This window comes from Hyperoodon ampullatus (genome assembly GCF_949752795.1).
Source record: "Hyperoodon ampullatus genome assembly, chromosome: 13".
Taxonomy (NCBI): Eukaryota; Metazoa; Chordata; class Mammalia; order Artiodactyla; family Ziphiidae; genus Hyperoodon; species Hyperoodon ampullatus.
The window spans coordinates 39,395,614-39,423,044 of NC_136926.1; the positions used below are offsets into that span (position 1 = coordinate 39,395,614).

The 27,431-nt window shown below is 35.3% G+C and overlaps 1 protein-coding gene across 1 annotated transcript in view; it reads left to right on the forward strand.

Annotated features, from left to right (window-relative positions):
* Window positions 1-27,431, forward strand: part of MIB1 (MIB E3 ubiquitin protein ligase 1) — a gene marked incomplete at both ends in the record, with an annotated part of 111,090 nt that overhangs the window by 63,268 nt on the left and 20,391 nt on the right. Inside the window, 2 exons of the mRNA XM_079717014.1 lie at window positions 835-986; window positions 25,397-25,529. Coding sequence (XP_079573140.1) covers window positions 835-986; window positions 25,397-25,529 — 285 coding nt within the window. The remainder of the gene's footprint in view (window positions 1-834; window positions 987-25,396; window positions 25,530-27,431) is intronic.

The following is a 27,431-nucleotide window of genomic DNA, read 5'->3' on the forward strand; positions in this document are numbered from 1 at the left end:
AATAGTATTTATGACTGTGATATGAAAAAGGTCTAAATTACCCATTTATCCAGATGACTGATAGTGAATAACAACTTATTGCTAAATCATTGATTAATGAAAAAAGTACCTTGAGAAAAATGGAGACTGAGACTGTCAGTTTTTCATTTGTCTTCACTTTGAGTTAACTAGCCACTTTCCTGCCCTTTGAAAACATTTGGATTAATGATTCTCAACTGTGACTGCACAACATAATCATCTGGGGAGCTCTGAAAAACGATTGATGCCTGGCTTTCACCCCCAGAGATTCTGGCTTAGTTGGTCTGAAGAACAGCCTGGGTATTCGGATTTTTTAAGAACTCCCCACAGATTCTAAAGTGCAGCCAAGGTTGATAACCACTGACTTTAAATGTGTTACTATGGGACTCCCAAGACTGGTGTAGGTTTGGTGTGGAATTGTAGAGTATAACAATTAATGGTAGGAATGTGGTATAGCAGGCCATTGTAAGCTAATGATGGGGGGCAGCTTTTCCACCTCATTAAATTTTGTTATTTGCTAAATTATAGTTGAGGGTACTTCTTTGATTTTATTTTTCATTTTCTTTGGAAAGCTACAGCATGTTTATTGTCTTTTCCATCTAGACTGAGTAGGAATTTCTTTACTATAATGAGGCTAATATTTCTTGCCTGCATTTTAAAATTTAACACACAGCATGTTTTATTAACGGGTTGTTGGATATGGCTTCTGCTTTTGTTTCTTTGTTCAGTAGTTCATTATAAGTATTAACATTACATATAATGATTAATTGAAAAAGAACTAATGAAAGTCTCTTTAAACTTTAAAAAAAAAAAAAGGATTCTGAAGGTGATACCCCTCTTCACGATGCAATAAGTAAGAAACGTGATGATATCCTGGCAGTTCTTCTGGAAGCTGGAGCAGATGTTACCATTACAAATAATAATGGATTTAATGCTCTACACCATGCTGCACTAAGAGGAAATCCCAGGTAAAGATGTCACGTTTTACTATTTTATATGCAATTTAAAAATATTTTCCTGTTGCTGGTTCTGTTTTTCTGATACTTATGAGGAAATAATTTTGGTTTACTTTAATGTTTTAAATTGTTTTAAGGTCTGTGGAAGTTATGAACTTCATTAAATAGATCAGTTTTATATGGTTTTTTTTTGGTTAAACTAATACAAGTATTATGAAATGACTATTTAAATATATATTAAACATGGATATAAAGTATCAGGAATACTTGTTTATATTCTAAAGATTTAATTTAAAATGCATTCCATTTGGAGATGTATGTTTCTTCAAGATCATTCTCAGGTGTCCTCTAGCCCCATGTTATTTATTTGCATGGTAATTTTATTTTTAAACTTGTGGCTAAATAACTATTAAGTTACCTAATTTCTTATTAATAATATAATTACCTATAAACTTCTAGTATAGAGGTCCTCCAATCATTGTTATAGTAATAGGTGGTCTACTGAAAAAAGTGCTTGCTGGTTAAAGTTCAAGAAAGACTTTTGGGAAGTCATAGAATTCATAAAGGATCTGCGAAGTCTCACAGAAAAGGAAAATGGTTATTAGCTTTGCTTAACCTAGAACTTTCTATGAATGAATTTTTTGGAACAACTTTACCTTGAGAAGCATTTTAGAAAATTCTACATTAGATGTCTTCTGTTTATAGTTGAATCAAGCCCATATATATTGACTGAGGGAGATGTTTACTTAGAAGTTTATTTTCATAATTTAATCTACCCTAAATTTAAAAAATTGAGATATAATTGACATATAACATTATATTAGTATCAGGTGTTACAAAATAATGATTTGATATTTGTATATATTGTGACGTGATCGCCACAGTAAGCCTAGTTAATATCCATCACCACGCATAGTTCCAAATTTTTTTTTTCTTGTGGTGACAACTTTTAAGACCTGTTCTCTTAGCAGTTTTCAAATGTACAATGCGGTATTATTAACTATAAACACCATGAATTCTTATTCTTTGGTTCCATATTGCATTTTTACATCATGTTTCCTTTTACTTTTTTTTGCTCTTTTTTAGCTTCTTAAGATCACCACTAGAGGGTGAGCACAGAGAACAAAAGGATTTTATTGTGATTGGTTGTTGGTAGCTGTAACAATCGGTGTATAATCTAGGATGAAATAAATGACAGTGTTTTAGGTTATATCTTGATTTGTTTTTTCAAATTACAAATATTTGAACACTTCATACGTTGGCACTGTAAAGGAGACACAGTAGTATTATATGTTCCCTGCCTTTCAAATAAAAGATAATGATAGCATTTACCACATGCCTGGCCGCTAGTAGTGTACATGCATTATCTCATTTCAATCCTTTGAACAGCTTTTTGAAGCAGGTGTTAACATCCTCATTTTATAGATGAAGCATATGAGGCTTATAAAGCGATGAATTTACTTATTCAAGATCATGCAGCTGACTAGAGGAACAGTTGGAACTTGAGCAAGGCCTATCTGACTTCAGAATCACTGATCTTAGCCACTTTATATTATTTTTTGTGTATTACGGTCTGTATGTGAGGCAAGACTGGAACACGTGGACAGTGAATGATTTATCTAAGAATGTATTAATATATCAAGCTCACTTCTTGTGCTTCATGAGCCTGTCTTTCTAACTTTATCTCCTGCTAATTAAAATCCCTCTGCCCAACTTGCCCTTCAGCTACACTATACTACTCTCTCTCCCTAAAATTGTCTGCTCTCTTCCTTCATTTATTAAGCATTTTCTTTCATTAAGATGCCCTTTCCCTTCTTTTTCTTTTATGATTTCTTTCCTTCTTTTTCTTAACCAACTTTCTTCCAGAGCTCCTATATATATCATCACTGAAGTTATTTTCTGTTTGCTCTATACTTCCTTGTTCTGTGTTTTTGTTTTGTTGCACTTATAATCTGCTTTGTGCTGTCCCTTAGTATGTGCATTTTTATGTTTCTTTCTGTTAAAATTGTGGGCACAAATATTTATCTGTGTATCTCCTGTGATGCCTTGACTATACTGGGGACTCAATACATGTTAGTCTTAATTTGACAGTCAGAACAGTGTTAGATATCACAGGAGTATATGATCAATTAAAATATAAATTCTGTAGAGAAACGGTCAAGAGTTGAAACAGAGCAATTATTTCAAATTAGGATGGTCAAAAAGAGATTTTCTTGAGGGAATTTAATTTAGGTTATAATATTTTTAAGTTATAAAGTTTGATAGACTGAAAATTAAAGTGTTAGGAAGTAACTTTTAAATATTTTGAATTGTTTAACTTTATTGAGAATAGGCATAGTATATTTAATAATGTTAAGCCTATACAAGGAGGAAAAAAATTCTACTTCTGTTTCTTTAATTCTTGAGAATTCCTCTGGAAATTTATAACAGTGACTCCTCCAACTAGATAATTGGTGTCAGGTGACACAAAAAAGAAAGAAAAAAACTTCCATTCTACAACAAAGTGGTGCTTTAGTTAAAGGTACACAACTTCTTTATTCCTATTTCCTTAAGACATTTTATGCAGTTTTGACTGTACATTGCCCAATAAAGTGTGATTTTAATTGGACACGAAAGAATATCAGAAGATAACACAAGTTATATATTGGTTGTAATTGTAACTTGGGTTGTTTTGAGTTCTTTTTTTTCTATATCAAGTTTCATATTCTTAAAATTGGCTTTTCTTTCCTGGTACTGACCAGTGATGTTGTAAGACAGAAGAAACCATTTTAACTCAGAATTAGAAAAAAAAAAAAAAGTCTTCTCATTTTACAACTGAGGAAACATGTTTGGAGAGGTGAAATATCTACATAAGTAAAAAGGTAGCAATGCTTATTAGTATTTTGTTTCTTTTTTGAGGATTAAAGTCTTTTGCTTCAGGGTCAGAAGAATTAGATACTTTCTGTTTAAGTCTGTCTATAAGATGCTCTGTGGTGTCATCATCTCCTTTTCCACCTTACCTATCAATGTTCTATTAAATAGCAGTAAAATTAAATGCTAATCATATGGAAGGTAGTGACTCAACATTTCTGGAGTTTTATTTTATATAATGTTACATTTTTCTTTAATTTAAAAATGTACGTGCCCCCACAGTGACATTCCTGTTATGGTTTCAGGTAACCTTCCCAGATATTTTCTTCCTTTGAAGGAAGTTTTTTTTTTTTTAATTGTGTGGCATAGTCTACATTTCAATACCATTTCTTTTCTGAAGGATAAGAAATTTAATACCAAGAGACCATAAATGAATAAAATAATTTTATTTGAAAGCCTTATGTCATGCACACATTTTTCATAAAGCTGTTTATAAACATTATTTACCATTATGGCTCTTCCAAGTAGAATTAACAGTAACAAATTATTTGATTTAAACCACAATCTGAGTAATTTAAATAAGTTGAAATTAGTTGATGTGGTTGATGATAAATGAAAACGCTGGCTGTCCTGTAGTAATCAATGCATAGCTACAGCTGGTTGAAGGGGACCAAATCCATTGAAGAGGCGATTTGGTTCCATTTTACCAGCTCTAGCAAAGCATTGCAGTGCTGCTAGTTTGGGTCCCAGAACAGTTAAAATGTTTTTTATTTGAAAAATTATGGTTATGGTCCTTCCACAAATGTTAAGAATTTCTCATATCAGTATTTCAGCCATTGAATGTAAAACTTTATGTTTTGAAGGCACTTTTCCTATTATTCCCTACTCTAGTCGTGCAGAAATCTTTACCCTTTAACACGTCGTTAGTGCATTAAGGAGTTATCAACGTACGTCTTTATTTTTAACACTTTTGCTTAATTCTTAAATACAGACAGTGACCTGTTTCAAAACTCACACCATTTAAAAGAGCAAATAGATCTTGTTGTGTATCAGAGTAATGTTATCTATTTATCCTTGGGCAGTAAACCAAATAAGTAAGCGAAATAGGTTAGGGAAGAGACTGCTAGTCATACTTTTCTACTGCCGCTGCTTTTTTTAGTATTATACTTAAGGACTAACAGCAAGTTGCTGACGGGGTGGAGGAATGAGTAGCCTTAAGAAAGTACCTCTGCGCTTTGGTTTATAAATAGATGACACGTATATTCGGTGTGTTGCTTAGACTTGTGTTGGAAGGAACTGCCATGCATGATAGCTTATTTTTCTTTCTTTTTGCTTATGTAGTGTTACTAATCATAGGTTAATAATTTAACCCTTTTAAAGGTCTAGTTCCTTGACTGAATTCTCTGTCATTTTGGGTACAGCTTGCCTAGTTACTTCTCATTATCAGCTTAATAATACATTGACTTGTGGTTAGTAATAATCATGAATTTGAGTATTAAAACTAAAAACTCAGTAGAACAAATTTTTGTTATAAGGGGATTTCAGTATTGGGAAGGGATGTCTTCTGAAAATACTTGCTTGAAATAAAAGTTTGAGCAGTTATAGTTTGCCTATAAGTGCTCTCAGTGAAATGTAAAGAAATAGTTATCTGTTTTGAACCAAACTGGGAGAAGGTCAACACTAATTCAGGCAATATTCAAACAATTCTCATATTAAGTATATTCTCCATCTGTTGGTTGATGAGTATCATGCTGCTGGTGAAATTAATGTGACTACAATTATTTCCATCATTTATTCTAATAGAAATGAAACAGGTGTTAAATTGCGTGGACTTCAGTGCTGATGATAGCAATAAAACTGGCTTCTATTTTTACTAGTTATATGGGAGCCGTTTAGCAGATCCAGTTGCTCAAGTGTGCTTTTGGATGGCAGTTCAGTTTCATATACTGGCCATATCGGGGCAAGGAGAGGCCGTGGAAAAAAAATAGTACAGCATTTGATAATGTCAGCATCTGTTATCCCTGTCAGTGAGACAGTTGAAATGTTTGAGTTACACCAGTGTCAGCAGATGCCCAGAGTTTAATATGTACTCAGTTAAAAATGAACAGCTGATCTAAGTGATAGATGTGACATTTTAGAGTGATTGAAAATACTCTTAGGTATGTTAAGTTAAACTTGTAAGCACTAGAATCAGTGTATAATTTTATCTTTTCAAATGAATAACAGATGCTGTCATTTTATTTTCTAGGGATTATATACTCTTAATATTGTAGCAACGAGATTCTTAGTTGCTGGGATGTTTTAAAATAATTATTAAAAACATAGCTAAAGAATGAGGAATATAATTGTTTATTATAAAACATGGGTGTAATAATACCCTTTGAGTAGTTTTATAGAGGAACCTCTATTTTTGAGGTATATATTGTCAGTTTTTGGTATTTAGGGCATGTACAGTTAAACTTAACAAATGGAATATGCAGCTTTGCCATTCTCTTTGTAGATGATCAGAAAGAAGGGCTATTCTTGAGTGAGTTAAGCTTTGAACTGATTTTTTCTTTGAAAATGTGGAATTTTAAAATTATGAACTTTTTGTAACTTCCAATAAATATTCAATAATTTATATGCTACCATATCTAATAGTCATTCTCTCATTCTTTATAATCTGCCGATAAAATGAAAATCATCTTTTGACAATTATCTAGTTGTTTTATTAAACAGAAAATTGGATAACCTTATAGCCATTTCTATTCAACTGTGACACAAAAAATTTATACATGTAATACATGTCTGAATACTCCAGTCAAAATAAAACTTTTAGTAAGAAATGATTAGAATATATGAATATTAATATTAGTATTTCTTTTTTCAAATTCTATTACAGTAGCTTAAAGTAGGTACTACTTATAAATTGTTGCTAAGAGCTATATCATTTATAATTTATTAGTATATAAATATATATTGTACAAAATAAATTTTATATAAAATACAAAAAAGTATTTTAATTATGTAACATACTATATATAGTAGGTCTTTCATATTTATAAAAAATTGAATTATAATTGCATAATACTAATAAAAGATGGTTATTCTTTCTGTATAAATTGGTTTCTTGACTATAGTGTTTTCATTTTAGGTGCCCTCTTTGGAGAAAGCAAATTCAAGGATAATATAGATAATAAATTAATTTATTTTAAATATTTGGCAGTCTGTGACCAATGTGCCCTGTTGACTTACAGCTACTTCCCAGAATTTTGTCATTTTTCATGAATAAATCTTATGTCTTGATTCATTCTAAGTACTTACACAGCATTGAAAGTGGAGACTGGATTAGGGAGAAGGACAAGGACCAGTTTTTTTTCCTTTGAGAGCAGAATTTTACTTGAAAGATAGCCTTTTAAAATCATAACTATGTCTGTAGCTTTCAAAAAGAAAACCTAAAACAGCAAAACTTGCTTCAGAAATTCCTCTAATATTATTAAATTATAAATTTATCAAAATATGAAGAAGAGCTGTTGAAATGCAAATGAAGTTGGCTTTTGTTAAATCAGTCAACACTACTGATATGATACATTTAAATTAATGTCAAATTGTGGAGACAGAAAATAGGTCATGTGTATCCCTCATTGTTTTGTACTAGTAATACTCTTTTCTCTTTTGTATTCAAATTTTAATCATGTGAATACTTAATTTAAAAAATGTAAAATGTAGTATGCTTAACTTAAAAGATTTAAAAGGAATTTCATGATAATTTTAAATCTACTTCAGTAAAACTTTTTTTCTTCACAAAATATAAATCTTAGCAACATTTAGTTTCCATCTGTAAGTAGTAGGTACATTTCTGGTATTAGTATTACCAAAGGTCATCTCTTTGATATTAGGTTAATTTACCATATGAAGGTCATTCACATAGCTGCATTCTAGTTCCCTCTTGGCGGTTTATTGCCTACCAAAAATACATACTTCTTTACATTCCATAGCATTGTATGTTCATATGGGTACATAAAGAAGTATGTACTCTGAGTAGGTATTACTAAGTTGTTAGCTGTAAAAACATGAAATGTTTTATTTTCCCATTTGTTAGTAAAACATTCAGCTTACTGATGGAGAGAAATGGTAGATCATTTGCAGAGACTATCAAAGACTAAACTTTATAACAAATTTACCTGAGGCATGGTATTAGTGCCATTCATGCTTCCTTGTTCTTGGTGGACATACACTTTTAAACTTTGACCAGTTATCTGTTGAACTTTGTCCTGGTTTGGTTCTGCAAGAGATCCATAGTATCAGTGGGGATTTACAGAGTGTATTTCAGATATTGGTAAGATCAGCCTAGTGTTTCTTCATAGTCTTCAGAGGAAATTTCTTCTTATTTTGTAGTTAGCTTCTAGATCCTACAAGTAGACAATAATTAATTTGGTGCAAATTCTTTTTACAAACTAAATATCTTATTAAAAACTTAACAGCCAATTAGTACTTCTTCTGATATTAACTCTAAAGTTGAAAAGACAAGGAGAAAAACCAGATCTTTTTAGGGTGTGAATGAACTGAATTTTTAAAGGTGATGATTTATTTGTTAGTTTTTTTAAGGCCATAGGTAAGAACTCATGATCATTTGAAAACTTCTTTGTTGTTCCTTTCTTTTTATTAGTTACTTACCTGAATTTTGCACTTTGGTGCTCCTTTTGGGTTAAATATAAATTTAGATAGATGAATTAATATCTAATTTTGGTGAGCTGAGTTGTTTTAATTCTTTGATTTTTTTAATGTAAAGGATAAGTACCAGAACAGCACTGTCCAAAGTCTCACTTAAAAACAGCTGAAAGGTATTAGCCTATGAGCAATTGAGTTTTAGCTTGATTATTTAGCATGAAAAGAAATTGTAATTGGTGAGTTGCCTTTTATTATTGTGGTATTAAAAAGTTAATTTAAAAGAAAACCATGAGAAATTTTCCTATTTGAGAAAGGAGGGGAAGAAAAGACACAGAAAGTAGAATTTCTGCAGCCTGTGATAAAAAGCTAGTGCAGCTTATAGAGAGCAAATCAGAATGTAGCAGCAGATAGCCCAGTACTACAGCAGTTTCAGCAATGCAGAGTTAGAATTTCACCATGCACATTCTGATTTATTTTTGTGCCCAACTATTAGAGTTGGCATTAAAAAGTATTTTGTGATCTACCAAGTATCTTGGTTGACTAAACCTTGAAATAGTTAATAGTTTTTAAACGATAGTATACTTTGGAAGCAGGATGTGATTTACTAGGGATGCAAAACCACCATTTAATCTGAAACAATAGAAACGAACTCTTTAATAATGTAAATGACAGGAATGGATTTGTACAAGTTTGAGATCAAGAGTTACCTGTCATGATATTTAACAGCGTTCCTTTTTATACTACATAAGCTCTCTACTTGAACTGTGAAACTAGGCTGTGCCCAGATAGAATTTAATCTAACAATAAAAACATGTATCGAGGCAGTAATAGAAGCATGCAGAAAGTCATAAGCACCCTTAAAAGTACAGGCCTGTGGTGCTGTGTTACCTGTAAGCTTAGTGTCATGCAGCGTTAGCAGCAGGAAGAGAGATAAAGACCTAGAGAGTCACATCAGCAGCAGCCATCTCATCTTGATTGTTTCTTCACTCTATTTGCTGAATTAGCACTTCTTTTCATGAGCCGGGTGAAGTAAGGGGGAAGAAACAGTGAACACAGAACCTCACCTTTTAAGATAAATTTGAAAAACAAATGAACAAACAAAAATAAGTCAGCCATCTTTTCCCTCTCCCTTCCCTTATGCTTAAGGGAAAAGAAAAAAAACTACAGTAAAATTGAATCAGCGTTGGCCATTTGATTTGGAATGTCGTATTACTAGTATTGCACAGTTATAAGCACCTTGTATCTGCTGGACAGAAAGTTAAGCAATGGAGGAAGGTTGCTACCACAGCCAAGAAAATGAACCTCACTTATTTCTCAGATGGAATGCTTCAGAATTGGGGAAAAAGTTGCAGAGGAGGTTAATTTTATAATTAAAAAAAGACATAAAAACCCAACAAAAACCAAAACACACCTTGCTCCCCCCAAGTAACTGTAGACATTCACCCTGTTTTCTTTGCGCACCAGAATACATTGGGGTCTTCTGACTTCTCAGGAAATATTCTGCATCTTTCTTGCTGTGAGATTTTTGTTTGTTTGTTTTAGTTTCCAGGATTAAATGGTAGATCTGTATTGAAGCTACCTTGTCATATCCAGAGGTCAAGTCTGCAAGCAAGGTCAGGACTTCCACATGGTCACTACAAAGGTTAACTTATATTCTTCCCTCAGTGGCCACAGGCTGAACTCTTACAGCTTTATAGGCAGCTAAGCATTTGAAACATGCACTCCCAGGCAAACAGGCTCTCTTGTGCCTCTCTCTTCCCTGACCATATTTAGTCAACCATAGCAAAAAATAGTCTCTCAGCTGTCGATTGTCGATCCAGAAGCTGAGGAAGCCTCTATCTTGCTTTCTGCCTATTGATTGTTCATCCTGCGGTCCAAACACTGCCTTGCCATTTGTCCTGCCTTTTTTTTTTCCAAAGCACTGCCAAATAAAGCGGTCTCTCATGTTTCCACTTACACATCCCAGATTTTCACTGAGCTTGCGCTGAGACTAGGAAAGCCTGATGCGGCTGTCACTAAACTTAGATGCACTGCAGAGAAAAAAAGAAAGAGGAAAAATATTACCCTGGCTAGTAGCAAGACAGTCTTTAGACAGATATGGAACAAGTAAAATCCCTCTGCTGCCAAAATACGTTTCATGACCTGATTTTTTTATTGGTAAAAAATCAGGATAATGATATTTTATACAGCTAAAGGCCTGAAGGGATTTTGTAGTGTTACCTTTTAGAGCTAATTGTTGCTATACACTCTTTTTAAATTTAATAAATAATATTTGAATGGCAAATTTGTAAAAATGGTAAGTAGAACCTATATATTGAGGGTGGAGAGAGATCACTAAGGAAGAAAGGAGTAATGTGTAAATGAAATCTTGGAAATGCTACTTAAAACTTTTAATTAATTGTCAATTTGAGTAGATTTTTTTGTAGTACTTAGGTGAGAAACAGTGTCTGGAATGCTTTTGAGTAATTGTGTACTTTTATATTGAAACTATAATATAACTATTAAAATGCATTAATTAAATTTTATGCTCAAATGTGAAGTGTTTTTTTCCTCCCTTCTACATTGCCATTCCACTTTTATTTTCTGAAATAGCATGTAGGCATGATCATGTCACACTTTACTGCAGACTTAAATAGTCATTAACTTGTATGTAACTTTGCCATGTAGTGTATGTTGCAGAGGAAAAATACTTGTGCTATAAATTTAATAGCATATTTACCATAAATTTTAATATTGAAGTTTATTTTTTAGCCAAGGAGAAAAAAATATAACATCAGATTCCACAAACCTATGGAGATACAATTTAAGATCTTACAAACCTAAGAATGCCCAAGAGAAACCAGCTATACCTTGTTCTTAATTCTAAATATCCCCATATTTGCTGACCATTTTGTAGCAGTAAAAGTACCCCCCCTCCAAGCAAACACTCATACAGTGTATGAAGGTCCAGGTACTCTTCTAAGCCCTTTAAAATTTTCATAACGATCCTATGAAATAGGATTTGTGATTCTTCTCACATTTTATAGATGAGGAAACTGAGGCATAGAAGGTAAGTAACCTGCTCAAGTCATTAGCTCTTCAGTTTGCTGGTGCCAGAATGTGAGCCCAGGTAGTTTGGCTTCAGACTGAGATCTTCACCACTGTGCCTGCTGTTGCGCTGGTTTATGAAAATGCAAGTAGTTAGGGAATGGACTCTTGGGGACTGGAACATAAACCAAAAATGTAGCATGGTGAGCATTCTTGCTCAGAAAGATGGTTGTTCATTTGATTGTTTCTTCTTTTGTTCCATTCAGCTAAACGTTGAGCACCTAATACTGGGTGCACAAAGCGGGTATAAAGATAAGTAAACTAGGCTTCCCTGCCTTACATCATAGAAGAGATCATTTTGGTTGTCTTATTTTAAGAATGATCGAGTACTCACCTGTACAGCTCTCTTGTAGCCTGCCTGCATTGTCATTGCGTATCTCTCTCATTTTGAGCTAAATTCTACTACATTACCAAATTCCTAGTTAATGAATTTAAGCTAAATTAATGAATCTTTTAATTACTGTCTGTCAAAAAAGAGTTTGTGGGAAGAAAATTAAAGCACACCAAAGAAAAGAATTAAAAAACATTTGAGTCATGTCTATCACTATAAATAGATGAAAGAAAATAAAAACTATCCATACTCATTTACTAAAGTGATTATCACAGGTAGCATTTTGGTATATACCCTCCTAGACTTCTTGTCTCCATCCATTTAGATAGGGGCGTGTATTGAATAAAAATGTATTCAGACCATTACATACTAACATGGTTTTAGCATGCCCTACAGAACTTCTACTTGGGATTCATCAACTTTTTTATTAAGTTTCTTTATGGATTCTGGACTAACATGCTTAAACTATATTTGAGAGATTGTTCATGAACTCAGCAAGCATTTATTGAACACCTAATATGTGCTGTTGTGCTGTTCTAATGTCTTTTTTACATTAAGTAATACTAATATGTAAGGCCTCCTCAGTTCAGCTACTATGGTTTATTTGGGAAAATGTTGCCCATCTCTGAAGAAAGATTGCAAAGCATGGCAGGTCCTAAAAATGGACCCAGCGCCATTTGACTGTTACATACCATGCAGACAGCTGCTTGTCCCCTCTGCTTCTTAGAACTCATTTGTTCATCATTCAGCAAACGTTTGAGTATTACCATGTGCCAGGGATTATGCTAGGCACCACTATTAGTTGTTCCGGAACTTAATGCTTCTTTGGCAGTATTCACAAATGCCTGCTTAACTGGTAGTAAGATCTTATCCTTAAATCATCCATGTCCTTAACCTTTGGAAAACAACCAGACTCAGAAATAAAGAAGAGTGTTTGAACATTAGGGAAAATATCTTCAAATCTCACATTGTGCTCCACAAGTGAGAGTCTATTGGATTAGTATAATTATTGATTTATTGAGCTGTAACACCCTTATCCCGGCAACTCTATGGGCCTCAGTTCTTGCAACCTAACAACAGAATCCTCTTAATTAACTAAGGTGCTGTGGGGAACAGCTGACCTTTGTGGTTATATTGTGGGTTCCTCAGATTGTCTACCCCATGAGAAGAAAGGAGACAGACCACTCAGAGCTGCTCTGGACATGAGGGTGAGGGGACCAGGGGCTATTCTGTTTTTTTCTTAGCTCATCTTGCAGGCTAGGCCCAAAGATTGGCTCTTTTCTTGAGGCATCGTATATTATTTGTTTGTGTTTGTTTGCTTTTTGTGGGGGGAAGATCAGGAATGAACATTAATTAGCAGCTTTCTAATTAAGATGAGAGGGTTATAGGTCTCTTAAAATTAACCTACCCCAAATCTCCAGTGTAGAAGAATTATAAATAATTTATGTGGATATTCCACCTTCAAGGAAGTGGAGCATAACTTTCCACTCGTTAAGTTTAGGCTGGGCATAGTGACTTCTTTCCAAAGAGTATGTGGTATATTTTAGTGTTCTATAGTATAGAAAAGGGGAAAAAGAGTAGCTCTCTGGTGGAGAAACCTCACAAACACTACCTCAGCCAGATGATCAAGGTTAACATCAACAGTGATAAGTCATGTTTATAGTGTGTACCCTTGATGTGACATGATGAAGAGGCACTACCTTTGAGACCTTCTTCTTCAAAACTCATAACCCCAGTGTAATCATGGGAAAACACCAGACAAATTCCACCTGAGGGACAGTCTACAAAATAACTGATTAGTACTCCTCAGCATTGTCAGCATCATCAAAAACAAGGAAAGTCTAAGAAACTGTCACAGCCAAGGGGAGCCTAAGGAGCCTTGACAACTAAATGTAATGTGGTATTCTGGGGCAGAAAAAGAACGTAAAATAAAACTAAGGAAGTTGGAATGAAGTAGTTAATAGCAGTCAGTGCTGGTTCATTAATTAACAAATGTACCATACTAATGTACAATATTAACAGAAGAGGTGAGGAACTCTCTGCAGTATCTTCACAATTCTCTGTAACTCTACAATGGTTCTGAAGTAAAAAGTTTATTTAAAAACAACAAAAACAAAAATTTACCCACTCCTGGCTAGTTGACCATTGACTTTTGCATTAATTTTGATTTGGGGCTATCTGCAATATTTTTCCACAACTTAAACCATTTAATCAGGAGTTGATTTTGTTATAATTCAGTTATCAACAAAATAATAAGTTTAGTCTCATATTCTTTTAAAAGTATACTAGAACCTCACCCTAGCCTTGGTGATCCAGACCCCTAAAATGCCAGTGCCCGAAGAGCCCTTAGAAACGGCTGGTCCAGGGCTTTTGAGCACTTGAACTGTGGCTGGTCCAATCTGGTCAGGGCTGGAAGCATAAAACACATACTGGGCATTTGAGGATGTAGTTTGAAAAAAAAAGAATGTAAAGTAGCTCACTAATATTTTTAAAAATATTGATTACTTGTTGAAATGATAATGTCTGGGGTCTCTTGGGTTACATAAAATACATCATTAAAATTTAAAAAAAAAGTATACTAGAACAAACAGTATATTTCAGAATAAATTTTATCGAGACCAATCATATCTTTAAAAGATTTAGTTATTTTAAAGGAAGCCTTTTAATTTGAGTGCTGATAATTTTAAATTTGTGAAAATTGTGAAATGATTAGATTTGTGTGGAAGGGGTATAGAGGATAGATTTGGAAGGGGGGGCTGTTACAGATGTTCAGAGGAAAGGTAATGAAAGCCTATATAAAGAATATTGGGGCCCCTGGGAAAGAATAGTTCAGTTTTAAAAGGGAAAACCAAGAGAACAAATTGAACGCAGGAGTAAGAAGGGACGAAAGGGTCTAGAATGATTCCCAGGTTTCTGACTTGGGTGGCTGGTTAAATGGTGGTAAGAATAACCAAAATCAAGAATACAGGAGGAATCCTTGGGAAGGAGAAAAGGGAAATTTGTACAGTGTACTTTATAGGTCTATAATCTTAGAACTGTAATAAAATAACACTATTATATTGAAGAGTTTTAGACTCTACTAAAACATTTACCTACATTATATCATTTAATTCTTACAGCAATCTTACGATATTTTACAGAGATTTCCATGGAAGTGTTGGTATTTGTTCAGTTAGAGATATGAGATAGAGCTGTTGTGGGTGAGAGTGTTTAGTTGAGGCTTCACAGGGCCTGAGTATGGACCTTGGCTTTATAGGTCCATAAAGATGACTAACACTAATTAACATTAATAAAGAATGCCAAATTACTATTTACAGAAAGAAATACTGCTAAGTGGATTGTAGTACTTACACCAGCTGATCAGTAGATTTTTTTCCCCTGCAGTGGGGAGAAAGAAATTTACTATGAAAAGCTAAGTTAAAATTGGAAATTGATTGGTGAGCAAGACAACTGGTTAGATGATCTTAATTGACAGTACCATCAATCTGTGATGACTTTGCATATGACGATGTACTGAAAACTGATAGCATTCTCCTGATTCTACTGGAGGGTAAATTAGAATACCGGGGTTGCTCATCAGGGAGCTTTTTCTATAGATAACGCTGGTGATACACTGACAAATTATTTTTCTCATTCTTTCTCCAGGCTTTGTACAAACCATTTCTTCACTCTCTTTTTAACCAATCATTATTTTCCAGAAAAAGACATAATTTTCATCTTTTTAATAATAATTCCATCCTGGTGATTTATCTATCTATCTATCTATCTATCTATCGTCCTAATTCGACTTCTGGATCTCCTCTTATAAAAATCTCTTTTTCTCTAGTTATCCATTTGTTTTATTTACTTTATTAACTATTGTCTGGTGTATTCACCTCATTTGCCAATATAACACTGTTGCTATGGGAAATCAAAAATTACCATTTCTCTTTAAAATATATTGCTAATATTATAATAATTTAATCAGTTTAAAATAAAGCATTTGGATTAATTCAAATTTCTTTCAATTTTTATTTTTAATGATATATTTCTTAATGTTTCAGGATTGTGAGGAAAAAATATTTTAATATGGTTATTCTATAGTGTAATATACAACATTTATGTCAGTGAGACTAATTAACAGAATAGATTTATTCTGAAATAAAAAGTTGCTCCTTGAAAATGTTGAATTTTGCATTTTAATATTAGGATTTGATATACTTTGTAGAATGTGATCTAGAAGGGACTAGGGTTGTTTTTGTCACTGCCAACAGTAGCCTAGTACTGCCTTTCCCTTGTTCTGACAGTTCAGTTATATATACTGTACTAAGAGAGGAAAAAGCAAAAAGACACAAAGTAATAAGAGTGCAGGGAGGCAATGGGCTTTCAAGAATACATACATACCTATTTATTTTTATTTTTGTTTATTTTTATTTAATTTTTTTTGGCTGTGCTGTGCAGCTTGTGGGATCTTAGTTCCCTGACCAGGTATCGAACCTGGGCCCCGGCAGTGAAAGTGCCAAGTCCTAACTACTGGACTGCCAGGGAATTCCCTCTATTTCTTTTTAAATGCCTTAGTAACTTTCTGAACCATTGGCTCTTTTTTTCTGAGGGACCACAGGTTTTCTACCTTGACTTAATGAATGCAAGAAGGAAGAACGAGTAAGTGAAAGCTATTAATATCCTCTATTACCACCATTTCTCTCAACACAGTTATAGTACCATTTTTCTTTGTATCAATAACATGTGTTTGGGACTTCCCTGGTGATCCAATGGTAAAGAATCCACTTTACAATGCAGGGGACATGGGTTTGATCCCCGGTCGGGGAACTAAGATCCCACATGCCACAGGGCAACTAAGCCCGCATGCCACAACTACTGAGCTCACGCGCCTCAGTGAGAGAGCCCGCGTGCCGCAAACTACAGAGCCCACATGCTCTGGAGCCCACGTGCCACAACTACAGAGCCTGCCTGCCACAACTAGAGAGAGAAAAACCCATGGGCCACAACTAGAGAGAGAAAAACCCACGCGCCACAACTAGAGAAGAGAAAACCCACACGCCACAACTAGAGGGACGCCCACGCATCACAATGGAAGATCCCACATGCCTCGACGAAGAGCCAGCGTGCCACAACTAAGAACTGACAGAGCCAAAAATAAATAAAATAATTTTTAAAATGTGTTTATCTTATTTTTTTTAACATCTTTATTGGAGTATAATTGCTTTACATTGTTCTGTTAGTTACTGCTGTATAACAAAGTGAATCAGCTATACGTATGCATATATCCCCATATCCCCTCCCTCTTGCATCTCCCTCCTACCCTCCCTATCCTATCCCTCTAGGTAGTCACAAAGCACCGAGCTGATCTCCCTGTGCTATGCGGCTACTTCTCACTAGCTATCTGTTTTACATTTGGTAGTGTATATATGTCAGTGCCACTCTCTCATTTCATCTCAGCTTACCCTTCCGCCTTCCTGTGTCCTCAAGTCCATTCTCTATGTCTGCGTCTTTATTCCTGTCCTGCCCCTAGGTTCCTCAGAACCATTTTTTTTTAAATTTTAGATTCCATATATATCTGTTAGCATACGGTATTTGTTTTTCTCTTTCTGACTTAACTTCACTCTGTATGACAGACTGTAGGTCAATCCACCTCACTACAGATAACTCAATTTCGTTTCTTTTTATGGCAGAGTAATATTCCATTGTATATATGTGCCACATCTTCTTTATCCATTCATCTTTCGATGGACACTTAGGTTAATTCCATATCCTGGCTATTGTAAATAGAGCTGCAGTGAACATTGTGCTACATGACACTTTCTGAATTATGGTTTTCTCAGGGTATATGCCCAGTAGTGGGATTGCTGGGTCGTATGGTAATTCTATTTTTAGTTTTTCAGGAACCTCCATACTGTTCTCCATAGTGGCTGTGTCAGTTTACATTGCCACCAACAGTGCAAGAGGGTTCCCTTTTCTCCACACCCTCTCCAGCATTTATTATTTGTAGATTTTTTGATGATGGCCATTCTGACTTGTGTGAGGTGATACTTCATTGTAGTTTTGATTTGCATTTATCTAATGATTAGTGATGTTGAGCATCTTTTCATGTGTTTGTTGGCCATCTGTATATCTTCTTTGGAGAAATGTCTATTTAGGTCTTCTGCCCATTTTTGGATTCGGTTGTTTGGTTTTTTTTTTTTTGTTTGTTTGTTTTGCGGTACACGGGCCTCTCACTGTTGTGGCCTCCCCCGTTGCGGAGCACAGGCTCCGGACACGCAGGCCCAGTGGCCATGGCTCACGGGCCTAGCTGCTCCACGGCATGTGGGATCTTCCCGGACTGGGGCACGAACCAGTGTCCCCTGCATCGGCAGGCGGACTCTCAACCACTGCGCCACCAGGGAAGCCCTGTTTGGTTTTTTGATACTGAGCTGCATGAGCTGCTTGTATGTTTTGGAGATTAATCCTTTGTCAGTTGCTTCATTTGCAAATATTTTCTCCCATTCTGAGGATTGTCTTTTCATTCTGTTTATGGTTTCCTTTGCTGTGCAAAAGCTTTGAAGTTTCATTAGGTCCCATATGTTTACTTTTGTTTTTATTTCCATTTCTCTAGGGGAGGGTCAAAAAGGATCTTGCTGTGACTTATGTCATAGTGTTCTGCCTATATTATCCTCTAAGAGTTTTACAGTGTCTGGCCTTACATTTAGATCTTTAATCCATTTTGAGTTTATTTTTGTGTATGGTGTTAGGGAATGTTCTAATTTCATTCTTTTACATGTAGCTGTCCAGTTTTCCCAGCACCACTTATTGAAGAGGCTGTCTTTTCTCCACTGTATATTCTTGCCTCCTTTATCAAAGATAAGATGACCATATGTGTGGGGGTTTATCTCTGGGCTTTCTATCCTGTTCCATTGATCTATATTTCTGTTTTTGTGCCAGTACCACACTGTCTTGATTACTGTGCTTTGTAGTATAGTCTGAAGTCAAGGGAGCCTGATTTCTCCAGCTCCGTTTTTCTTTCTCAAGATTGCTTTGGCTATTCGGGGTCTTCTGTGTTTTCATACAGATTGTGAAATTTTTTGTTCTAGTTCTGTGAAAAATGCCATTGGTAGTTTGATAGGGATTGCATTGAATCTGTAGATTGCTTTGGGTAGTATAGTCATTTTCACAATGTTGATTCTTCCAGTCAGGAACATGGTATATCTCTCCATCTGTTGGTATCATCTTTAATTTGTTTCATCAGTGTCTTATAGTTTTCTGAATACAGGTCTTTTACCTCCTTAGGTAAGTTTATTCCTAGGTATTTTATTCTTTTTGTTGCAGTGGTAAATGGGAGTGTTTCCTTAATTGCTCTTTCAGATTTTTTGTCATTAGTGTACAGGAATGCAATAGATTTCTGTGCATTAATTTTGTATCCTGCTACTTCACCAAATTCATTGATTAGCTCTAGTAGTTTTCTGGTAGCATCTTTAGGATTCTGTGTGTATAGTATCATGTCATCTGCAAACAGTGACAGTTTTACTTCTTTTTCAATTTGGATTCCTTTTATTTCTTTTTTGTCTCTGATTGCTGTGGCTAAAACTTCCAAAACTGTGTTGAATAATAATGGTGAGAGTGGGCAACCTTGTCTTGTTCCTGATCTTGGTGGAAATGGTTTCAGTTTTTCACCATTGAGAACAATGTTGGCTGTGTGTTTGACATATATGGCCTTTATTATGTTGAGGTAAGTTCCCTCTATGCCTGCTTTCTGGAGAGTTTTTATAATAAATGAGTTTTGAATTTTGTTGAAAGCTTTTTCTGCATCTGTTGAGATGATCACATGGTTTTTATCCTTCAGTTTGTTAATATGGTGTATCACATTGATTAATTTGCATGTATTGAAGAATCTTTGCATTCCTGGGATAAACCTCACTTGATCATGGTGTATGATCCTTTTAATGTGCTGTTGGATTCTGTTTGCTAGTAGTTTGTTGAGGATTTTTGCATCTATGTTCATCAGTGATATTGGCCTGTAGTTTTCTTTTTTTGTGGCATCTTTGTCTGGTTTTGGTATCAGGGTGATGGTGGCCTCGTAGAATGAGTTTGGGAGCATTCCTCCCTCTGCTATATTTTGGAAGAGTTTGAGAAGGATAAGTGTTAGCTCTTCTCTAAATGTTTGATAGAATTCGCCTGTGAAGCCATCTGGTCCTGGGCTTTTGTTTGTTGGAAGATTTTAATCACAGTCTCAATTTCAGTGCTTGTGATTGGTCTGTTTATATTTTCTGTTTCTTCCTGGTTCAGTCTCGGAAGGTTGTGCTTTTCTAAGAGTTTGTCCATTTCTTCCAGGTTGTCCAATTTATTGGCATATAGTTGCTTGTAGTAATGTCTCATGATCCTTTGTATTTCTGCATTGTCAGTTGTTACTTCTCCTTTTTCATTTCTAATTCTATTAATTTGAGTCTTCTCCCTTGTTTTCTTGATGAGTCTGGCTAATGGTTCATCAATTTTGTTTATCTTCTCAGAGAACCAGGTTTTAGTTCTATTGATCTTTGCTATCGTTTCCTTCATTTCTTTTTCATTTATTTCTGATCTGATCTTTATGATTTCTTTCCTTCTGCTAACTTTGGGGTTTTGTTGTTCTTCTTTGTCTAATTGCTTTAGGTGTAAGGTTAGGTTATTTATTTGAGATGTTTCTTGTTTCTTGAGGTAGTATTGTATTGCTATAAACTTCCCTTTTAGAACTGGTTTTGCTGCATCCCATAGGTTTTGGGCCATTGTGTTCTCATTGTCATCTGTTTCTAGGTATTTTTTGATTTCCCGTTTGATTTCTTCCGTGATCTCTTGGTTATTTAGTACGGTATTGTTTAGCTTCCATGTGTTTGTATTTTTTATGGTTTTTTTCCCCCTGTAATTGATACCTAGTCTCATAGCACTGTGGTAGGAAAAGATACTTGATACAATTTCAGTTTTCTTAAATTTATCAAGGCTTGATTTGTGACCCAAGATATGATCTATCCTGGAGAATGTTCCATGAGCACTTGAGAAGAAACTGTATTCTGTTGTTTTTGGATGGAGTGTCCTATAAATATCAGTTAAGTCCATCTTGTTTAATGTATCATTTAAAGCTTGTGTTTCTTTATTTATTTTCCTTTTGGTTGATCTGTCCATTGATGAAAGTGGGTTGTTAAAGTCCCCTACTATGATTGTGTTACTGTCGATTTCCCCTTTTATGGCTGTTAGCATTTGCCTTATGTATTGAGGTGCTCCTGTGTTTTGTGGATAAATATTTACAATTGTTATATCTTCTTCTTGGATTGATCCCCTGATCATTATGCCATGTCCTTCTTTGTCTCTTGTAATAGTCTTTATTTTAAAGTCTGTTTTGCCTGATATGAGAATTGCTACTCCAGCTTTCTTTTGATTTTCATTTGTATGGAATATCTTTTTCCATCCCCTCACTTTCAGTCTGTATGTGTCTCTAGGTCTGAAGTGAGTCTCTTGTAAACAGCATATATACGGGTCTTGTTTTTGTATCCATTCAGCCTGTCTGTGTCTTTTATAGTTAGAGCATTTAATCCATTTACATTTAAGGTAGTTATCGATATGTATGTTCCTATTACCATTTTTGTAGTTGTTTTGGGTTTGTTATTGTAGGTCTTTTCCTTCTCTTGTGTTTCTTGCCAAGAGCAGTTCCTTCAGCATTTGTTGTAAAGTTGGTCTGGTGGTGCTGAATTCTCTTAGCTTTGCTTGTCTGTAAAGGTTTTAATTTCTCCATCAAATCTGAATGAGATCCTTGCTAGGTAGAGTAATCTTGGTTATAGGTTTTTCCCTTTCATCACTTTAAATATGTCCTGCCACTTCCTTCTGGCTTGCAGAGTTTCTGCTGAAAGATCAGCTGTTAACCTTATGGGGATTCCCTTGTATGTTATTTGTTGCTTTTCCCTTGCTGCTTTTAATATTTTTTCTTTGTATTTAATTTTTGATAGTTTGATTAATATGTGTCTTGGCGTGTTTCTCCTTGGATTTATCCTGTATGGGACTCTCTGTGCTTCCTGGACTTGATTGACTATTTCCTTTCCCATATTAGGGAAGTTTTCAACTATAATCTCATCAAATATTTTCTCAGTCCCTTTTTCTCTTCTTCTTCTGTGATCCATATAATTTGAATGTTGGTCCATTTATTGTTATCCCAGAGTTCTCTGAAACTGTCCTCAATTCTTTTCATTCTTTTTTCTTTATTCTGCTCTGTGGTAGTTATTTCCACTGTTTTACCTTCCAGGTCACTTATCCGTTCTTCTGCCTCAGTTATTCTGCTATTGATTCCTTCTAGAGAATTTTAAATTTCATTTATTGTGTTGGTCATCATTGTTTGTTTGCTCTTTAGTTCTTCTAGGTCCTTGTTACATGTTTCTTGTATTTTCTCCATTCTATTTCCAAGATTTTGGATCATTTATTATCATTACTCTGAATTCTTTTTCAGGTTGACTGCCTGTTTCCTCTTCATTTGTTTGGTCTGGTGGGTTTTTACCTTGCTCCTTCATCTGCTGTGTGTTTCTCTGTCTTCCCATTGTGCTTAACTTACTGTGTTTGGGGTCTCCTTTCGCTAGCTGCAGGTTTGGAGTTCCCTTTGTTTTTTGGTGTCTGCCCCCAGTGGGTAAGGTTGATTCAGTGGCTTGTGTAGGCTTCCTGGTGGAGAGGACTGGTGCCTGTGTTCTGGTGGATGAGGCTGGATCTTGTCTTTCTGATGGGCAGGACTGCATACAGTGGTATGTTTTGCGGTGTCTGTGAACTTAGTATGATTTTAGGCAGCCTCTCTGCTATTGGGTGGAGCTGTGTTCCTATCTTGCCAGTTTGGCATGGGGTGTCCAGCACTGGAGCTGGCTGGTTGTCAAGTGGATCTGGGTCTTAGTGTTGAGACAGAGATCTCTGGGAGAACTCTCGCTGGTTGATATTACGTGGGGCCAGGAGGTCTCTGTTGGTCCAGTGTTCCGAACTCAGCTCTTCCACCTCAGAGGCTCAGTCCTGACACCCGGTCGGAGCACCAAGACCCTCTCAGCCACATGGCATAGACAACTGTGGTGAAAATCTTACTGGCGTTTTGGATTTTTCTTTGCTGGGCAATTTATCCGAGCCGGGTTCCCTTTGTCAGAAACATAGCAAGCCAAAATGCTAAGATATCTGAGGTTTGCAGTGAAGACAGGCCTTATTCACATGGCATCCAAGGAGAAGACAGGAGAACAAATTTCAAATCTGGGTCCTATCTTATTATTATTATTATTATTACTTTTTTGCGGTATGCGGGCCTCTCACTGTTGTGGCCTCTCTCGTTGCGGAGCACAGGCTCCGGACGCGCAGGCTCAGCGGCCATGGCTCATGGGCCCAGCCACTCCGCGGCATGTGGGATCTTCCCAGACCGGGGCACAAACCCGTGACCCCTGCATCGGCAGGTGGACTCGCAACCACTGCGCCACCAGGGAAGCCCCCTATCTTATTATTTTTAATGATTATATTTTGTCTTTATTAAAACTTTTTTCACATGATTTAATACTTGAATATTCAAAACTCTCCAAAAGAATTATAAAGCTAAATTCTATTTCTCACATGGTCAAGTGTGTAAGGTAACAGATAATGTATGGCATTAGCATCATGATTATGCTAAATCCAAACACTCAGTAGTATATTGTTGTACCAGTACTTTTCCCCATTAAGAATTTGAGTCAAAATCTACATAATTTCTAGTATTCTATTTTAATCCACTGAATGAGGAGGTATAGAATCCTTATAATTACTGAAAATGAGCTAAAGCAGGAATCTTTAGCTTTGTATGAGGTCCATGGATGGAACCTTAGGGGTTTTGGACTCCCTCAAGATTGTATGTAAAGATTTTTATGTGTATTTTCCGGGAGAAAATGTTTCATAGATTTCTAAAGAAGTCTTGTTACCTGTAAACAGTGATTGTAACTTCAGTAACAACATCAAAGGCTGTCTTAAAGTTTTGATTCTCAGTACACCTTGGGTCATAAACCTGTTTAAAAATATGATAAAAGCTATAAACTTCCAGATTTGAGTACAGTTTTGGAGATTCTTGGATCCTCCAAAGCTTGTTCTCAGATGTCTTGGATTTCCTGTTGGGGATTCGTAGACCACTGCTGTTAAGGAAACATGTTCTGGTTCATGTTAGGCCTTAGTCTCATTATTTTAGAGACTTACAGTTTTATTTACACACATTCTTATTCTGCATCTTCAGACTGTTTCTCCATACGTTTATAACATTTCTCTATTAAAAATTTTTCTCCCATATGTATCACCTTACAAAAAACTATCCTGATATGTATCTTAACTGTTATTTCTTGCCCTTTTATACTCTATTGGCACAATTTTAAAAGCTTTTCTTTTCTGTGTTTACTGCCTTTTTTAGGTGTGAGGGAAGATTCAATATCTAATACGTATATCAGTGTTGTCTGAGCCAAGTCCAATACTCTTTGCAGGAGCAGTTATCTTAGGTCTCACTCCTTAAAAAAAAAAAGATGTATTAAGGGAGATTTTTTCCAAATTACGTTATGAGTTTTCCACACAGAACCTCTATGTTAAGAAAAGTTAGACTGGTTAGGCTTAGGAAAGTTGCTTCTGATTTTATTTTCATTTTTGAGTGGTAGGCTAGCTTTTTCTCTACAAAGCATGATTTCTTGATAATTAGTTCCCCTGATTTTTTATGGTTTAATCTTTGGTGCTCTTTAGCATAACTTTGTCTTTTTTGCTTTGGAGATACTTTGTTACCATATCTTAAATTTTAAATATTAGATTATAGTGACCATTTTGTGTGTTTTGATATCAATTGGATTTAGCACTGCTAAATGACATATATCACATTTTTAATTCTGCAGAGTTCATGATAATCTGCCAGCTACGTAAAATTTGTCTTATCACTATTTTTCCTTCTTAGCTGTTGTTATCTGGTTGTTCTTTATTAACTCTTCGTTAATACATACTATTCCAATTGAACCTAAGAGATTCCACAGAGCCAACATGTATCCTTATTAGGGTATATTTCTTTTACCTTTGGTTTTTTTCCTCTCATAATGTTTCCCTTTTGTAACACTCCCATTCTGTTTTGATTCTGTTCTCCAAACAGCAATAATTTGTTTACCTCTTACAATATCAAAAGGCTGTGTATTTAAGATTTAGAAATTTTTTTTTTTTTTTTTTTTTTGCGGTACGCGGGCCTCTCACTGTTTTGGCCTCTCCCATTGTGGAGCACAGGTTCCGGATGTGCAGGCTCAGCGGCCATGGCTCACGGGCCCAGCTGCTCCACGGCATGCGGGATCTTCCCGGACCAGGGCATGAACCTGTGTCCCCTGCATCGGCAGGCAGACTCTCAACCACTGCGCCACCAGGGAAGCCCGATTTAGAAATTTTGAATTTCTATTTGTCTCTAAGAGCATAATTTTCTTTAAAGAGGAGTATATTCATTTTATTTTAAAAGTTTCTTTTGAATATTTTTTCTAAAGAAAATAATAAAATATTTAATTAAATATTTGACTTTCAGTGCAATGCGTGTTTTACTGTCGAAATTACCAAGACCGTGGATTGTGGATGAGAAGAAAGATGATGGTTATACTGCCTTGCATCTGGCTGCCCTTAATAATCATGTAGAAGTGGCTGAACTGTTGGTACATCAGGTAGGGAAAGCAGTTCAGTAATTTTTAACAATTTTGGATCATTGCTATTTATTTATTTTTTACTTCATCAACTACTTATTTATTGATAATAAGTAAAATACCATGATGATGGGATCTTACAGCAAAATCCCATGATGATGCAAATTCAGATATAATATGAATTTAGTCTTCCGCCTAACACTGGTTTTTGTTTTTGTTTTTTTTTCCCTGGCTGTGCCACGCAGCATATAAAATCTTAGTTCCCCAAGCAGGGATTGAACTCGCATGGACCCCTAAACACTGGACCACCAGGGAATTCCCCTAACATTGGTTCTTAAATGGAGGGAGTTAGTGGTGTGTGTGGGGAGAAGGGGGTGGTGGTGGTGGGGAATCCTTCAGTCTCCAGTATTCTCTCTGCACAGTCTTCCTGGATTGGTCCAACGAAATAGGCATCAATGAAAAGGGATTTTCCAGAATCACTGCTACTATTGTGGAAGTATCACTCTGCTCTAGCACCAAGAACCATCATGTTGATATCTAAGCTGGTGTGGGCAGTTGCCACCAGGTAACACCAGGCTGCAGCTAGGATCTAGGGATGCAGTTCATGACTACTGCTGGACCCCTTGGATAGCAGCATAGGCTCACCTTGGTCATTTCATTCATCTCAGGAATAAGATGCTCTACATTTTTATGAGATTGGATTTTGGGGGAAACCTGTTTATTGCAATTTTATGATATTTTGGTATATTCAGCAAAATTTTTAAATGCTTCAGTCAAGCATATGCCATAGCTAAGCACTAAAGTTACCAAAGAATTATCTGTGATCCCTGACTTCAAGGAACTTACAGTCTAGTTAAGAAGATGAAACAGAAAAATTTAGTAGATAGTACATTATGTGTAATTAGGTCATAGATCATAAGATAGACATTCCATAAACTACAGAAGTTTAGGTAAAAAAAATAGTTCAAAAGTTAAACAAACCTTTCCCCTGCCATTGTAAGCCTTTATTATTAAAATTAATTTTCTTAGAAATGTTGTTAATTATGATAAATTCCTTTTTATCCAAAATCCAAACAACTGACCTTAAGCCAGTACCACACTGTCTTGATTATTGTTGCTTTATAGTAAGTCTTGAAATCAGTTAGAGTAAGTCCTCTAACTTTGTTTTTCTTTCTCAGAACTACTTTAATGTTCTAGATCTTTGGAATTTCCCAGTACATTTTAGAATCAGGTTATTAGTTTCTATTAAAAGTCTTTGGGGGAGTTTGATTGCTCTTGCATATTAGATTTATCATTAAGTAATTTTTTGATCCTATTGGTAAATTGTATTTTAAAATTTCAATTTCAACTTATGTATTGCTAATATATAGAGTTGCAATTTTTGAAATATATTTACCATGTATCTTGTGACCTTGCTTTAATTACCATTGGTCATTAGTAAAACAGAAATTACACCAGCACTACTAATCACCAACTACAATGACTAAAATTAAAAATGCCAACAATACCAAGTGTTGATTAGAATGTGGAGCAGTTAGAATTCACAAATGTTGCTGGTGTTTTTCAGGGTAGCCATGTTGAAAAACAGTTTAGCAGTTTCTTATAAAGTTAAACATATATTCATCCCAGCAGTCTCACGTCTAGATATGTATCCAAGAGAACTGAGGGCACATTTCCACGAAATACTCCTACTAACTACTTGTAGCAGCATTATTTGTGATAGCCCTAAACTGAAAGCAAACCAAATGTTCATCACCTAGTGTCTGAATAAACAAATTATGGTATATCCATACAATGAATACTACTTTGGAAAATCTAAATGATGGAAAAAAGTTCAGGAAACTTAAAAAGGAGATCCCTCACTTTCTGCATTTATATGAGATCAGACATGATAAGAAAACAAGCTGAGGGAATTCACTGGTG